At 35.1% G+C, this 16680-nt stretch overlaps 1 protein-coding gene across 2 annotated transcripts; it reads right to left on the bottom strand.

The window, feature by feature from the left end:
- Nucleotides 1-5683: 5683 nt before the first annotated feature.
- Nucleotides 5684-16676, bottom strand: LOC127855631 (uncharacterized). 2 transcript variants are annotated; one of them, XM_052391378.1, is made up of 7 exons: nt 16568-16676; nt 14668-14764; nt 12842-13470; nt 11161-11350; nt 9246-9421; nt 8143-8307; nt 5684-6582 (listed from the first exon to the last, which is right to left on the bottom strand). In XM_052391378.1, exons 1-7 carry the CDS (start codon nt 16601-16603, stop codon nt 6559-6561), a joined length of 1317 nt encoding a protein of 438 aa, XP_052247338.1. In that variant the 5' UTR covers nt 16604-16676; the 3' UTR covers nt 5684-6558. The 2 variants fall into 2 exon arrangements, with proteins under 2 accessions (XP_052247338.1, XP_052247339.1); XM_052391379.1 differs by having other exon boundaries at nt 16591-16659.
- Nucleotides 16677-16680: the final 4 nt, after the last annotated feature.

Raw genomic sequence — 16680 nt, 5'->3', positions numbered from 1 at the left:
ATAATCGTTCTTAGCTGTATGAAGTTACCCCTTAAAATAGGACTATGTTTGGTGTGAATACATTGACGATAATTAACCAACAGATATAGGGTAAATAACTAGAAAAAAAAAGAGTAGAACATGCATTTGATTAACCGGTATATTTTTTAATCAATGCCGCTTTGCACTATATTAATCAGTTTAATAATTACAATCCCTTGCAAGACGTTTACAGTACAAAGTAGAGCAGAACGACAACTATGCTTTGTTTTGCTTATTGCTCGTGTTCTGTTATAAGAGTAGTGGTTAAGTACAGTAATCTCTCTCTTAACAGAGTTCCTGTAGTTTATTGGTTGTTATAACGAATGCGTATTTACTAGTATATGGCAAATAAAATAATCAAATCCCAAGTAGTTCAATGAACAAAAACACCACGATACGATAATTCATTTAATTAAAGCTTTAAAGGGATCTTTTCACGTTTTGGTAAATTGACAAAATTGAAAAAAGGTTTTTCAGATTCGCAAATTTTCGTTTTAGTTATGATATTTGTGAGGAAACAGTAATACTGAACATTTACCATGGTCTAATATAGCCATTATATGCATCTTTTGACAATTTAAAAACCTGAAAATTATAAAGCGTTGCAACGCGAAACGATTGAAGAATTTGGAGAGTTCTGTTGTTGTCGTTTAATTTTGTGAAATTACGAAGATTGCTCATATAAAGTATAAAATACGTCTCTTATAGATACTTGGCAGAATGGCCGAGCGGTCTTTTTACTCCAGGACTCCGGGGGTCACTGGTTCGAGCCCTGCTGCGGGCTACTTTTTTCCTTTTTTTATTTTTATTCTTGATTTTTTTTCTGGAGCTTTTTAGATCCAATGTTTATATTTATCAATATAAAGCATTTAATGACAAACTTCAAAACATGCCAAAATCTGTGAAAAGGCCCCTTTAATGGTACTAACAGGGAATACCGACTGGGATACGCAATTAAACACATGCGAATCTGCTCCAACCAATAGATACACAGCATAAAATCTTTATTAGTCCCTTACTGATCTCAACGGAGGAGATTGTAAGTTAAGCCACAGTCCATCATGTCTGTCCATCTGTCTGTCCGCGCGATCCTGTGGTTGCTCACAAAGTACGAAAGATATGTGCATGTACTTTGGTATACATGTACTTATAAATGGTAATGTGAGGATTATTCGACGTTTCACTATGCTTACATGAATTGTTTTCTTTCTGACTCCATGTGCAGTTGGAAAATGATTTTGAAGTTTCAATTTTTGAGCTTTTCTCATATTCTGTCTTAAAATACTGTGTATGCTATGTCCACGATTTTCATAAAAGAAATAACCCCATATATACAAGGCCATGGGAAGAAGACATAAAAACAATTAAGCCACAAAAAGGTCTAAGTCACCACTCGAAGGACAAAAGGTTCCCGGCTAGGATTATAGCTAACAATAAGTCAGCAGTGTCTATTTTAGTTATTAGCTATTTTTAAAATATTATTAATATCAATTATTATGACTATTCGTAAGAACAAATAAGATACACATTACTAAGAAATTGAGAGACAGTTCCGGCAAATGACACTAATACAATATTATCGAATGCATGTGTTGCTTTATTGTTTTCACATACTAATGGTACATGCATACACATAGCAATATATATATATATATATATATATATATATATATATATATATATATATATATATATATATATATATATATATATATATATATATATATATATATATATATAAATACTTACTTGACCACCCAGGGTCGCAGGTTTCATCCCGGGATACACCTTAATCTACCAACTTGTATGTTCGCATGAGATGGTAAGCCAAGTCTTGTACATGTCCGTTTCTCGTCGTGCACTCTAATACCCTTTGCCGACTCTGGGACGGGGCGCCTCTTGTACTGTTTCACTATTTCCCGTTACCCAATACACGATCAAGTCTACAGGAGGCGATTGCAATATGAAAAAGAAGCCCTTGCAATATGGGAAAGAAGACCTTGCAATATGGGAAAGAAGCCTTTGTAATATGGGAAAGAAGCCCTTGCAATATGGTAATAAGCTCATGCAATATGGGAAAGAAGCCCTTGCAATATGGGAAAAAGCCCTTGCAATATGGGGAAAAAGCCATTGCAATATGGGAAAGAAGTCCTTGCAATATGGGAAAGAAGCTCTTGCAATATGGGAAAGAAGCCCTTGCAACATAGGAAAGAAGCCCTTGCAATATGGGAAAGAAGCCCTTGCGATATGGGAAAGAAGCCCTTGCAATATGGGAAAGAAGCCCAAGGCGATATGGGAAAAAGCCCGGTCGGACACGTGGAAATGACGTGTCGTCTATGAGCAGTAATAAAATGACATGGATGGTATTCAGTTTAACGCGATACTAGTGTATAGTTGGAAGTGAGACCATACGACGAGGGGCAGTGTTTGTTGTCGTAAACGAATGCAGTATATCACTTGCAAGGTGCTAAAATTACCCAGTTAACTCGCAGGGTGTACCTCTACTATAAAATAGTGGAAGGATTGTTACGCTTTTATATAAATGATATATAATAAAATAAAATGCAATATTCTATAAATTTGAACTTTTTATACATCGTTTGAAGTAAAAATGACATTAGGAATACTCAAATATAATTAAGTATTCATACCTCCTATGAGCGGAAGTCAGGCGTTAAATAATCATATTATGTAAGTTCTTGTCGACTATGTACCTTGTGTAGTCTGAATAAATTTATTTTGTTTTGTAAAAAATTAACGTTAAAAGAACAGTTGCAGAAAACAGGATTTGCATTACATAATGCAGCCATTTTAAATTATGTTCATTGCAGATTTTGCACGTTGATACATCGAGGAAACACGAAATCATTCTGACACTAAAGCATGCTTATATATTTTTAAGAGTCTTCAAAATAATATTTAATATAGTAAACATCTTAATTCAATATATGACGCAGTGGCATAACACATCTCTTTAACACATAATTAGCTTCTGTGTCTTCTGAAGAATGTAATTCTCATGATTTTGGTACTTTCACTGCCCATAAAGAGATTTTTGTCTAGATTCATGGCATCTTCTCAGTGTATGGAAGTTCGTTTGGTTGTCACCAATGGGGCAGACAGGAGTAGGGGTTGGTCGTGTTATTACGCCCTACCCTCATCGATCCCATCAGTCGATTATATGAGACGCGTTCTGAGAAAACGGGACTTAATGCATGTGCGTAAAGTGTCGTCCCGGATTAGCCATTGCAGTTCGCACAGGCTTATCAGGGACGACACTTTCCGCCTTAACTGGATTTTCGCGTAGAAGAGACTTCATTTAAACGAAAAATACCATAAAAGCGAAAAGTGTCGTCCCTGATTAGCATGTGCGGACTGCACAGGCTAATCTAGTATGATACTATACGCACATGCATTAAGTCCCGTTTTCTCAGAACGCGTCTCATATATTATCAATATAGATTGGGATTTTTTCCAATTGTGTTTTTGGGCCAATACCTTCATGAAATAATGATTCAAACATATCACACTAACAAAACATCAAAGGGGCATTGGTGTCATAAGTTGGGTCGAAGAAGGTAGGATGCCAATGCGGGGTGGGGATACCGCTGGCTGTCCTGCACTTAAAATAACGAGATCACTCCAACATTAAAATAACTGGCTGGAACACAAATGTTTGCAATCATTGTACGACGGTTACATTACATGGTGCATTTGCGAGCATGAAACGACAACTCTGCTAGGAGATTGAAATGTTTCGTAACGTGTTCCTGCATTCGATTCCAAAGTATCAAATAAATAAGGAAGTATTGCTGGGACATATTTCGGCTTCAGAAAAGAGGTATTTCATGAGGCATATAAACCTATCTATCATAACTCTAAAAATCAAATAGTTATACATGCAATTAACAATAGTTTCAATATTCCAACTTCTAGCTGTACGACCCTCTAGGTTACTTAAGATGAATTTACTCATGTATCTCGCGGTGGTGGTGGTGGTGGTGGTGGTGGTGGTTGTGGTGGTGGTTATTGATACAATGCATTACAAAAATGCAGTAAGCCTTACATTTGGTAAAATTTAAATATATTACAAGGGAGGCAAATGCTGTAACAAAAAGAACATGCATAAACGGTAGTTGTTTCCCTTGTTTGAACCATGCTAAATCCTTAAAATGCATATCCAGTAACTGTGACCTTCACCTGTGACCTTTGACCTAGTGACCTGAAAATCAATAAGGGTCATCTGCAAGTCATGATCAATGTACCTATGAAGTTTAATGATCCTAGGCCCAAGCGTTCTTGAGTTATCATCTGACAACCACCTGGTGGAAGGACCGACAGACCGACCGACATGAGCAAAGCAATATACCCCCTCTTCTTCGAAGGGGGCATAAAAATGTTCTATTGATTCCACGTGCTAGTTCGTTCTATGTTATGGTCCTTTATTGGAACATACATAACACAATAAAGAGCTTTCTCCATTAAAACGATATTTAATAAACACATCATTCTATACTGCGCACTAATTGCGTAGTAATTGTGTAAAAACGATTTAAGGAAAGGCGGCCGTGTATACATATATGACGCTGCAACAAAGAATGTTTAAAGTTAATAAAGACAAGAAGATGAATTTTGTTACCTAGGCGTGATTGTAAAACATCGATAATTGTTTCACAAGCGTCGCAGCGTGTCACGTATAATTTTTACATTTTTTTCAAAATAATGTAGATAATAGGTGGGCACTTTACTGTCGGCTTACTAAGTTAAAAAGCAGAGGTTGAATATAAACATAAACTTACAATTTATAAATTTACATCAATTATTGTATTTAAATTCAATTGAATACTTGTACTCGTTAAGCGCGGGGGGAGGGGGGGGGGGGGGTAAGCCCTCTTTTACGGTGACAAGTTTATGGCGATGATAATAGAGGAACGCATAAGCACAATTTTATAACCCATTTATGCTTAGTGGATTCTCCCATCCTACTAAATTGGATCAATTTATTTCCAAAATTAGGGATGTCTAGTATCATGCGGCGTCTCATCTGGGTCTACGCTGTTTGCCAAGGTCTTTTTTCTAGACGATAGGCATAAATGGGTTAACTACTTGGCTATGTTTATAATTATTGAGAATAAAGCTTCTGTAAAGGAGCTTCAACCCACCGTTATTATGCTACCAACCAGGGACCTATACAAATGTTTGTATAGGTCCCTGTACCAACTAGACCTGTTAATTTCACTTAATGTCAGAAATTATAAAAGGGAAATTTTATTTTATGGTTGTCTTAACCAGTGAGAATATAAGTTAAATTCCAAATAATGACGACAATTAAATATTGTTCACCATGGAACATGGATTATTTGTCATAAATTTCATTTCACCAATTAGCTACTTTATCGATTATTCCTTTTCGGCATCAGTTGACTCCTTTTGGGGTGCAAAATATCTACTATATGCATATATTAAGTATAATATTTATGTATTCGTAATGTTTGGTAATTCAATTTCCAAATTTCACAGGTAATTCAATATCTACTTGTTAAGATCCAAATGTATGTAGTTGACGAATTTGAGTCAGTCAGTCAGAACCCAGAACTGTTCCTGTTACAAAGATTCCAATTTCTTTCTTATAAATTGGACAGAATATAAAAGTAAATTGTGTAAATATTGGTATTGTATTTTAATAAATATGGCAAATCTAGCTTTCAAATAAATAAATAAATATTATAACTTATGTACTTGATACAAATGTTTATACAATATACTGAACAAGTGCATAATGTGAACACGTTCTAAAACACATAATAACCTTTACCATGCATAAATGAGAGACACACATACAATGAGTAGTGTTCTGAGAAAACTGGGCTTAATGGAATAATGCATGTGCGTAAAGTGTCATCCAAGATTAGCCTATGCAGTCCGCACAGGCTAATCAGGGACACCACTTTCCGCTTTTATGACATTTTTTGTTTAAAAATCCAATTTAGGCAAACTGCACAGGCTAATCTGGGACGACACTTTACGCACATATTTTATGCCCAGTTTTCTCAGAACGCGGCTCAAATAGTCAACCAACTCCACAAGGATTACATGTTTGTGCATGCACTCCAAAAGCTTTGTTATTCAATATGGACTGACTATCACTTATGAAAGCATACAACTTGAAACTTTAAAAGCAATAAAAACAAACAACTCTTTTAATAGATCATGGACTTTTTCCACCACAGTAATTCAGTGCTCCTAAAAAATATAAACATGTATTTTTAGACAAATATTATCAATATATGAAATTTTAAGGTTTTCAAATCCATTGTCTTCTTTCATGCTACCAAGTAACATTTTACTTGGCAAAGTTTTCAGGGAAATGGTTGATGTTACATTCAAGAATTTCAAGTGATCTGTTGGGATCGTTGTTACAACCAGGGAAGGTAACTCTAGTGAATGATCAGGGGAAGGAACTGTTGTATCCTCTCAGTAGATATTGACAGCATGTGTCTCCTTATTTAAGCAACTTCTTTTTCTTCTTGTTTTGCCTCAGTGGCCAGCTAGAAGCTTCACCTAAAAATAAAACATAACCTTAAAAGAGCCTTTGCACGCTTTGGTAAATTGACAAAATTCAAAAAAGTTGTTTAAGATTCGCAAATTTTCGTTTTAGTTATGATATTTGTGAGGAAACAGTAATACTGAACATTTGCCATGCTCTAAAATAGCCATTATATGCATTTTTTGATGATTTCAAAACCTGAAAATTATAAAGCGTAGCAAAGCAAAACAATTGAATAATTTGGAGAGTTCTGTTGTTGTCGTTTTATTTTGTGAAACTACGAGGATTGCTTATAAAATGTATAAAATACATCTTTCATTGGAGCACGGATGGCCGAGGGGTCTAAATGGTACATTTTTCCTCCATGACTTCAGGGGTCAGTGGTTCAAGTCCTGTTGAGGCTTATTTTTTTTCTTTTTTTCTAAATGTTATTCGGGATTTTTTATTGAAGCTTTTTTATATCAAATGTTAACATTTATAAATATAAAGCATTACAAAAAAAATTAACGCATGCCAAAATCTGTGAAAAGGCCTCTTTAACTAACTGCCAAACTTGTATAGAGTTTTTAGCATCACTGTGTAGTCAAGTGTATTTTTTCAACAAATATTTCACCCCACCCCCCTGATTTCAGGCCAGCCAGTATTAACCTATGAGGCACCTTAACTGATAAAAATCTTAACTCCTTACTCTTTACTGGTAGGCCAGGCGCTTAGCAGGAAGGCCATCGCCAACCTGTTGATTTCACTAACTGCTGGGTGACCAACAGGCCATGTCAAAACACCTTAAGTCCCACACGATAGGCAAACACCCTTATCACTAGGCCAAGGAAACAATATATTCTAGTTTCTAGTTTATATACACTTAAATATAAAATTCTTTGTTTCTCTCAAAAGTTTTGTTAATAAGGTATCATGCATATGCGCCTTATGAGGGTCTCAAACCTATCTTATCAATTTGAAGTTGTACCGATGATAGTGAGTCTTTAACGAGGGTCTCAAACCTACCTTATCTATTTGAAGCTGTGCTGACGAAAGTAAGTCTTTAATGAAAGTCTCAAACCTACCTTGTCTATTTGAAGCTGTACGGACAATAGTAAGTCTTTAACGAGAGTCTCAAACCTACCTTGTCTATTTGAAGCTGTACAGATGCAAGTTAGTCTTTAACGAGAGTCTCAAACCTACCTTGTCTATTTGAAGTTGTACAGATGCAAGTAAGTCTTTAACGAGAGTCTCAAACCTACCTTGTCTATTTGAAGCTGTACAGACACAAGTAAGTCTTTAACGAGGGTCTCAAACCTACCTTGTCTATTTGAAGCTGTACGGATGAAAGTGAGTCTTTAACGAGCGTCTCAAACCTACCTTGGTCAATAATATATATGACAGGTCGCCGTGGTGTAATGGATATGGTGTCAGCCTAACGGGTTCGATCCCAACCGTGGGTGCGTTCTTTAGATCTCCCCCAAAGACACCAAGTACTGGTTTAAGGCCCAGAAAACTGACTCTAGAGCGTTTCAATAAGCCTGAGGCTTTCGTTGCAATAGACCTAACATAAATAGGTTTTAAACTAAACCTACCTTGTCTATTTGAAGCTGTACAGATGAAAGAGAGTCTTTAACGAGGTTCAGTCGGTTGGTTTCTTCCTTTGACTGTATCTCTATCTCATCACACTTTCTCTCGTAATCCATCCGATGACTGGCCAGCTGTTGTAGCTGTTGTTGAAGCTTTGAGATTTCAGCTTCCTGAAATTTGTTTTTTCAAAAATGCTTCTTGAAATAAATGTGTTGCTTGTTCATATGGATTTTTCACCGTTTTCAACAATATTTGAATCATATCAAAATTGAAGTGTTTATGGCTTTTGGCATCTACTGTTCTTACAGGTCAGATTGACTAACTCTTTCCACCAAAGCAAAATATATATATTTATTATATATATATTTATCCCATTTCTTATAATAATTTTTGATACTAATAAAAAAAGCTAAAAATTAAATTCCATAGCTAAAATATATTTGTTTAACCACTTATTAAATTAAAAATGAATATTAAGCAAAAAAACTACCTTGCATAATGAAAATTAATATCAAATCAATTGTAACATATGACATGTACCAGTACATATATTTACACAATTTCGGCAAAATTTAATAAAGGCAATCCCCATTTGTAGCATAGTATGACTTCCAAAAAATGGTAAGGAAATAGGTTCGGTGTTTTAGGCCCGTATTCACCGACCAATTCTTCCAGTTAAGTCTAAAAAAATTCAGTATTCTTAAAAACTGTAATGTGTGAAAATTACTTGAAAGTCTAGTCTAATATGGCAGTCAACACCAATAATTATAGCATTCATTGTCAATAAAAATATTTCTTATAATATAAGCACCATTTTTTTTATCATACATATGCAAACTCTGAGGTATTCTTAACCCTTTGCATGCTGGGAAATTTGTCGTCTGATAAAAGGTCGACTGCTGAATTTCTAAAATTAGCATTTTCTTCATTTTTTTCAAAGAATATTATCAGAATAGCAAACAGTTTGGATCCTGATGAGACGCCACGTTCTGTGGCGTCTCATCTGGATCCAAACTGTTTGCAAAGGCCTTCAAAATTCGGTTCCCGCACTGTAAGGGTTAAGTCTATAAATGGTTGGTGAATTCGGGCCCAGAAACAAAAATCATACCACAGTTTTTTCCTTGCTTTCAATGCTGTACACCTGTTTCCGTTCACGCTTCAACTGATGGGAGAGATCGTCTATTTCGGAAGTGATATTCTCTGCTTCCTCCTTAAGAATATCTCGTCTTGTTAGGAGATTCTGGTATTCTTCTTCGTAGTTCTTTTTCGGTACCGTGCGAATGGCTGAAATTATGTGATATAGAAAATTACAAATTTATTTGTTGTTGTTGTCATCTTTTGTTGTTTTTTGTTTTTAATACATGGTTAAGAATTGTAATATTTAACTTTTAAAAATAGAGATTTATTTTCATTTATATTTTTTTTTCTTTTTTGTGAGTGCTTAAACCATACACATATAAACTATACATATGTATTTATTTTTAAATACTTGTAAAGTGTTTTTTTTTCCTAATTATGAAACATAGTAATGTATTTCATTTTTACACTAAAAAATTGTGTTTTCCTTTTAATTTTATTACAAATTTGCAGAAGAGGGTTTTATAGACATTACCTCAGAACAAAGCATGTTATAAAAAAGACAACTGCAATTAAATTGCAAAATCGATAAGTAGGAGTTACTTCCCTTATAAATTGCTCAATACTAGAATACAAGAAAGATAAATGACGGGGAATCTTTGAATACTATTTTGAAAAAACAAACAAACATAAAATATCTTTATAACATGTACTATGGTTTAAATTGTTTCTCTAATTTGTTATGTACAAAGTCATGTAAAAATATGTGAAAAGATACAATTCAGTCAAAACTACCTTTTCATAGGATGTAAAATAGTTAATTGCTGTGTCATAATTCAGTTGGTGCAGCGCTAGACTACGAATCTGAGGACTGAGGAATTGATAATAGCCAAGAAACGTAACTTGTGTGGGTATTGGCCATTAGATTGTATTCAAAGCCATTGTCCCCCTACTTTGGTTTCAAGTAGGGTAATTGTCAGTAACTGACAAAAGGATATTCACTTAGTATTGGTCAACTAGCTAATCCTGGAAAGCTTTATTTTGTAAACGGACTGCTGTAATGCAAATGAAATAGTGTTGAGAATTGCAAAAAACAACTACAAATCCCCCAAAGAAACATGAGAACTGCACATTGACACCTTAATCAAATTACCAGTCCTACAAAAAATTTTCACTTTGGATACCCAGATTATTTTCATCCATTTGATATTTTATGCTAAGAATCATTTCACATTTTTGATAACTACCAGTATAAAAAATCCTCCACTTGCATGCACTGGTTTTCTGTCTGTGCGTCTGATTAGTGTGAAAGGTGTGACTTACATGCACTGGTTTTCTGTCGGTGTGTCTGTTTAGTGTGAAAGGTGTGACTTACATGCACTGGTTTTCTGTCAGTGTGTCTGTTTAGTGTGAATGGTGTGACTTACATGCACTGGTTTTCTGTCTGCGTGTCTATTTAGTGTGAAAGGTGTGACTTACATGCACTATTTTTCTGTCTGTGCGTCTGTTTAGTGTGAAAGGTGTGACTTACATGCACTGGTTTCTGTCGGTGTGTCTGTTTAGGGTGAAAGGTGTCACTTACATGCACTAGTTTTCTGTCTGTGCATTTGTTTAGTGTGAAAGGTGTGACTTACATGCACTGGTTTTCTGTTTGTGTGTTTGTTAAATGTGAAAGTTGTGACTTACATGTACTGGTTTTCTGTCTGTGTGTCTGTTAAGAGTGAAAGTTGTGACTTACATGTAACGGTTTTCTGTCTGTGTGCCTGTTTAGTGTGAAAGTTGTGACTTACATGCACTGGTTTTCTGTCGGTGTGTCTGTTTAGTGTGAAAGGTGTGACTTACATGTACTAGTTTTCTGTCTGTGTGTCTGTTTAGTGTGAAAGGTGTGACTTACATGCACTGGTTTTCTGTCGAAGTGTCTGTGTAGTGTGAATGGTGTGACTTACATGTACTGGTTTTCTGTCTGTGTGTCTGTTTAGTGTGGAAGTTGGTTATGATCTGTTGCAGCATGATGTTCGGGGTAGTGGAGTGCACGGCGCAGCCGCACATTGCGCAAAACTTGGTGCGCTGACTGCAACTTGTGCACAGGGTGTGGCCGCAGGGGATGAGCAGCATGGCGCTGGAACTGGGGGGCATCTGGAAAATAATACCAGCCCTTTTCCAGGTAATCTGAGCTAAATGCATGTGAATAAAGTGTCGTCACTGATTAGCCTGCGCAGTCTGCTTTCTTGGAATTTTTGGCTTAAAGGAAGTCTCCTCTAAACAAAGATCAAGTTAAGGCAGATATTGTCAACAGTCATTAGCCTGTGCGCACTGCATAGGCTTACCTGGAATGACACTTGATGCATATGCTTTTAGCATGGTTTTCCAAGATCAAAACTCATTGAGCTAAAATAGACCCAATCTTGGTCTGATAATCTATTGATAAAAAATGTTTGTGAAAAAAAATAAGTTTACACGCTGTTAACCTAAAAATTTAGATTAAAGAACTATTATGGGCAACTTTATGTAAATCATTTTGTAAATTATAATTAACAACAGTTGATATAGATTAGACTGACAGTGTTTAGTTATACTATTTAAAAAATATATGTATTGCCATAGCCATATGTTATGGCTGTAAGGGAGATTAGCTGTTAACATTGATAAATACTAAGCCTAATGTTGTTGAAAACCGAATTTATCAATAATCCTAATTTCTTATACAGTAGCAATGTTTGTCCCCATTCATTATTTTCAAGAGAGTAAACTGTAAAATAATTGTATTTCCTGCAGAAATGCTAAGCAATTGTGAACGGCAACCCACTGTTTCTGCCTTAAAATTTATTGTATTATCTTTCAAGCAACATGTCACAATTAATCTCATGGCATTACCATAAATAAGCAGTCAAATTTAAGTTAACGAACATGTTTTGCCAATGTTTCAATCGCACAAATCTCAAATTGAAATGAAGAAAACATCGAAATACAAATGACATTTTATTTTGGCATCGTTTGCCTGAACCTTTAGCATAAATTACTTTAAATTGATAATGGGTATAATTTAAGCATTTGTTTCATTACATAAATGACAGAGGAAGTTAATTTGATATTCTAAATATCTATTTAATTCTATTCCAGTTGAAAAACTAATGTATTTATCATAATGGTACTTCAGTTTACTTGTGCATAACGGTTAAAATCAGGTTAATTTTGTCAACCTTAGCCGCAGATGTGATGTAATACTATTTTGTTGCATTGGGCTGTTATGTAACAACAAATAGCTTAGACTAAGCTGCAAAGATAACACAACATCAACATAAAACTTTTATTTAAAACCCTCAATTAATGCTGCCCTTAAACTCAAACCAATTTTAAAAACCCTTAATATATGCCAGGGCTTTTTTTCCTTCTGTGAGAATGGCTGTTTTTCACAAATTTGGGATATTCGCGACTCAAATTTTCACAATTTCAATAAGTTTGTGACTCAAATTTTCACAATTTTAGAAAGTTTGCGACACATTTTTTCACAATTTTGAACAGTTCGCAACTCATTTTTTCACATTTTTGAACAGTTTGCAACTCATTTTTTCCAAGGCCGCTTATCAAAAACAGGAAAAAAGCCCTGTATGCTGCACCTAAACTCACCATTAGTTTTTCACAAGTAGGGCAAACATGGCTGGCAAGGCTATTCTCACTAACATCAGCCTCTTTGGACGGGGAACTCTTCATGGCAACAAAACTTGCTGCATTTGATACGTTATTGAAGACCCCCTTTGAGTATTTGGTGGAGAGCTTTAAATCCCCTTTCACTCTTGCTATAATATCGTCGGCTCGCGAGTCAAAATCTTCAGGCGAGAGAAGTGTGGCCGCAGTGATCTCACCTGTTTCATCTTCGCTGTTAAATCCGGGGTCAGTCGACTCTGACCTAACACTTGATGGATGAAGCATTTTGGGTTTACCACCGTTAGCAACTCGCAAGCTGTTTTCCCGAATGGAGCCATCATTATAATTAGCACTCCTGTACACAGTTTTGTTTGCACCGGAATTAACTGCCTTACTATTCTCTTTGAATTCATCCACATGGTCTTCCATTTCATCATCTTCGTTATCTGATTCCTGAGACTCTTTAGCTTTTAACCAGTTTTGAAACTTTGCCTTGGATTTATTCGTGGCTAGAAGTCCTTCAATGGAACTTTCATCCCTGCTTTTGATAAATGTCTTTCCTTCATGGTATTCTGGCTTCTCTCTGGACAATGATGTGGTTTCTTTTTGAGCTGGAAAACATGCATGACAGAGATAAGTTCATTACATTTTTTTGAGAATTTATGATTTTTTGTTCAAGATTTTTTACTTTTTTTTTTTCTCTCCCTTTTATGTCGGTGACCATAATAAAATACTTTCTCATCTGCTATTGTTTAACCGTTTAATTTCCATGCACCATGTGCTGTTTTACAATGTTTCTTTTTGAGCTGGAAAACATGCATGACAGAGATAAGTTCTATTACATTTTTTTGAGAATTTATGATTTTTTGTTCAAGATTTTTTACTGTTTTTTTTTCTCTCCCTTTTATGTCGGTGACCATAATAAAATACTTTCTCATCTGCTATTGTTTAACCGTTTAATTTCCATGCACCATGTGCTGTTTTGCAATGTTTTAAAATCATACAGAAAACTCAATTATGCTTTTGTATAAAATATTTGAAAAGTTAAACATCATCATCATCATCATCATTATCATCATCATCATCATCATCATCATGTCAGGTTACAGAAATTGCAGCATTATAAAGACTAAAAAAGGATTATTTTTACATTAATGCCTGTATTACTAAAAAGCATTTCTTACAAGATAGTGATTAATAACATATTGAAGAGTGTTCTAAAAAACGTGATTAATAATACATTCATCACAGAGTGTGCTTGAAATAACAGAGTGATTAGCATATAATACACATACAACAGAGGGCGTAAACAGAAAACAAAAATAACATATCACAGACTGTTCTGCAAAAGTAATCAACAACATATCACTGAGTATGCTGAAAGTTTCTGACGGTCTTCGTAATGTTGCACCAACAGTCTCTTCAAAGACAGGGATATACAAAAGATGTATTTTTGAGAAACACAATGCCCCCTTCTGCGCTGCTTTTTCTTGAAGCAATATATTTGAACTTTGGTCTTGAAGGATGACCTTGACCTTTCACCAATCAAAATGTGCAGCTCCATGAGATACACATCCATGCCAAATATCAAGTTGCTATCTTCAATATTGCAAAAGTTATGATTAATGTAAAAGTTTTCGGACGGACGGACAGACTGACTGACGGACCGTCAGACAGACAGACGGACTGACGGACGGTTCACAAACAATACACCCTTCGGGGGCATAAAAATTGCAATAAGCTTCAGCTTGTGTTTGGTACCCTATCTGAAGGTTCACTCCTGCTCCTTTTTTGCAATTCAAACTTACCAGTTACTGATGTTAAAGCATTTGGGGATGATGAACTGTTCTGGATTTCCGCTCTTTGCTTCATCCAGTTTTGTTGCCTCTGTTTCATTTCCTTCACCTGAATACCAATTAAAAATTTATGCCAATAGTTGCTTATCCGCTTTTTTCAGACAAGCAGAGGTGTAACGGAAGCAGGGTACATGTGAGCAACCACTCTTAATTTGTCGCACATCAGAATTATAAATCTCAGAATATTGATAAATTGCTGCCAACATAAACAAATATATAAATCCCATCTCAAACCCCACAATTATTGCACAGGTGATCACTAGTTTTTCATTCTTACAGCTAAAACACAATTTTTTATTAATATAAAGCAATAAATAAACAATTGGATTATCAAGCATACAGGCAGATTTCCCAAGTGTTATACAGAGTAACCTAAATTTCCGGCTGTCAAGTTTCAGTGTTTCTTATCTCTGTTTGTTAATACTAATATATCTCTGGTTAGAGTAGTTGTGTAGAGCAGAGCTACTAATTAAAGTTTGTTTGTTCAATTAAAATAATAACTTGATAATTAACCCCAAATTTCGTGCATAATGCTCCAAATAGATAATACATGGTTACTGTTTAATCATAACAGGTTGATATTGGACATCCGACAAGGATTACATCTGCACACAGAAGCCAGCGATTTTCCTCCTTCTTTATAAAGTACTGGTAAACGGCACTTTCCCAATTACGAAAAAAATACAAATTTCCCAATTGCTGTCCTTAACTTCCCAATTAAAGGTAAAGGCTTTTTAAAAGCAACATTTAGTTAGTTTCCCTTTGCAGCTCTATAGCTTGAACCTAGGTTTACCGGTATATAATAATGACAGCTTGAAAACACTTAGTTATCAATTTTAAAGTATTTGGGAGCAAAAAATCAAATACACCAATTTTCCAATTTGAGGTTTTCACGACTCGATTTTTCCCAATTTTGAGGTTTTCATGACTCGATTTTTCCCAATTGGACCGGTACGGATACTTTTCCCAATTGGACAAAGAAAATCGCTGGAAGCAAAGCCAAAAATCATGATGTCTTAACAACCATTGTTATATTGCCGTTGTGTAATAGGTATGGTGTCTCAGCCAAGCGATCAGGGGGTCACCCTCTTTTGATCTCCCCCAAAGACACCAAGAACTAGTTCTACCCAGGCCCAAGACTCATTTAATAGTCCTGCAATTAATGGGATTAATAAAAAAACCTCTTACCCAGATTGTGTTTACTTGTTTAACATTTCTACAAAAAAATAAATTTCAGATTGGTGTGACTTTGTATCATAAATATTGCTGGGTATCATGAGACTCTCAAATTTGGGCGGGGAAAATATATGTGAAATAGAACGTAAACTGAGTGAGAATGTGTAATCGGTCAGTCTCCTTAAAACACTGTCTTTTAATAGAATTTTATCACAAAATATCATTATCAGGCAGGCAGTGATTTGTTTGTTCTTCAAATCGTACAAACTGTGCCTTTTTTATTAGAAAAAAAAGCGTGATAGACCATGAACTTGGGAAACATTTAACATTATTAATATGATTATAAATAACAGTATACCGATTGTTTTTAAGTGGATGTTAAAATGCTTTCTAATATGTATATTATGAAGTGCTAGGTAATAAAATTGCCAAATAATAAACTCAATGAACCAATTATTGAGTTTATTTAGGATAAGTTTGGCATATTTTTGGGGCAATTTTGGTAATATTTTTGAGGAAAATGTTACTTTTGCAATGGGTAACACTCAAAAAGCCTTTAACATGTTTAAGAGGCTGTAATTTAGTGCAAAAAAAATCCCTGACAGGTGTTAGTGGGTCCCTTTTATAAGAGCTGCATACAGATCAAGAACATAATCGAACGTATAAACTTCACAACCTTATCCCGAATTTCATTCTTACGACTTTTATTCATGATGAAACTAATATTAATGTTTTCCCTTTTTTGTTGTCAAACAGTATCAGCCATTCATAAACAAAAGAATGACAACT

Source organism: Dreissena polymorpha, chromosome 13 (genome assembly GCF_020536995.1).
Source record: "Dreissena polymorpha isolate Duluth1 chromosome 13, UMN_Dpol_1.0, whole genome shotgun sequence".
Lineage (NCBI taxonomy): Eukaryota > Metazoa > Mollusca > Bivalvia > Myida > Dreissenidae > Dreissena > Dreissena polymorpha.
The sequence above is the reverse complement of the archived record's forward strand: the minus strand, read 5'-3'. Positions and strand labels throughout refer to the sequence as shown.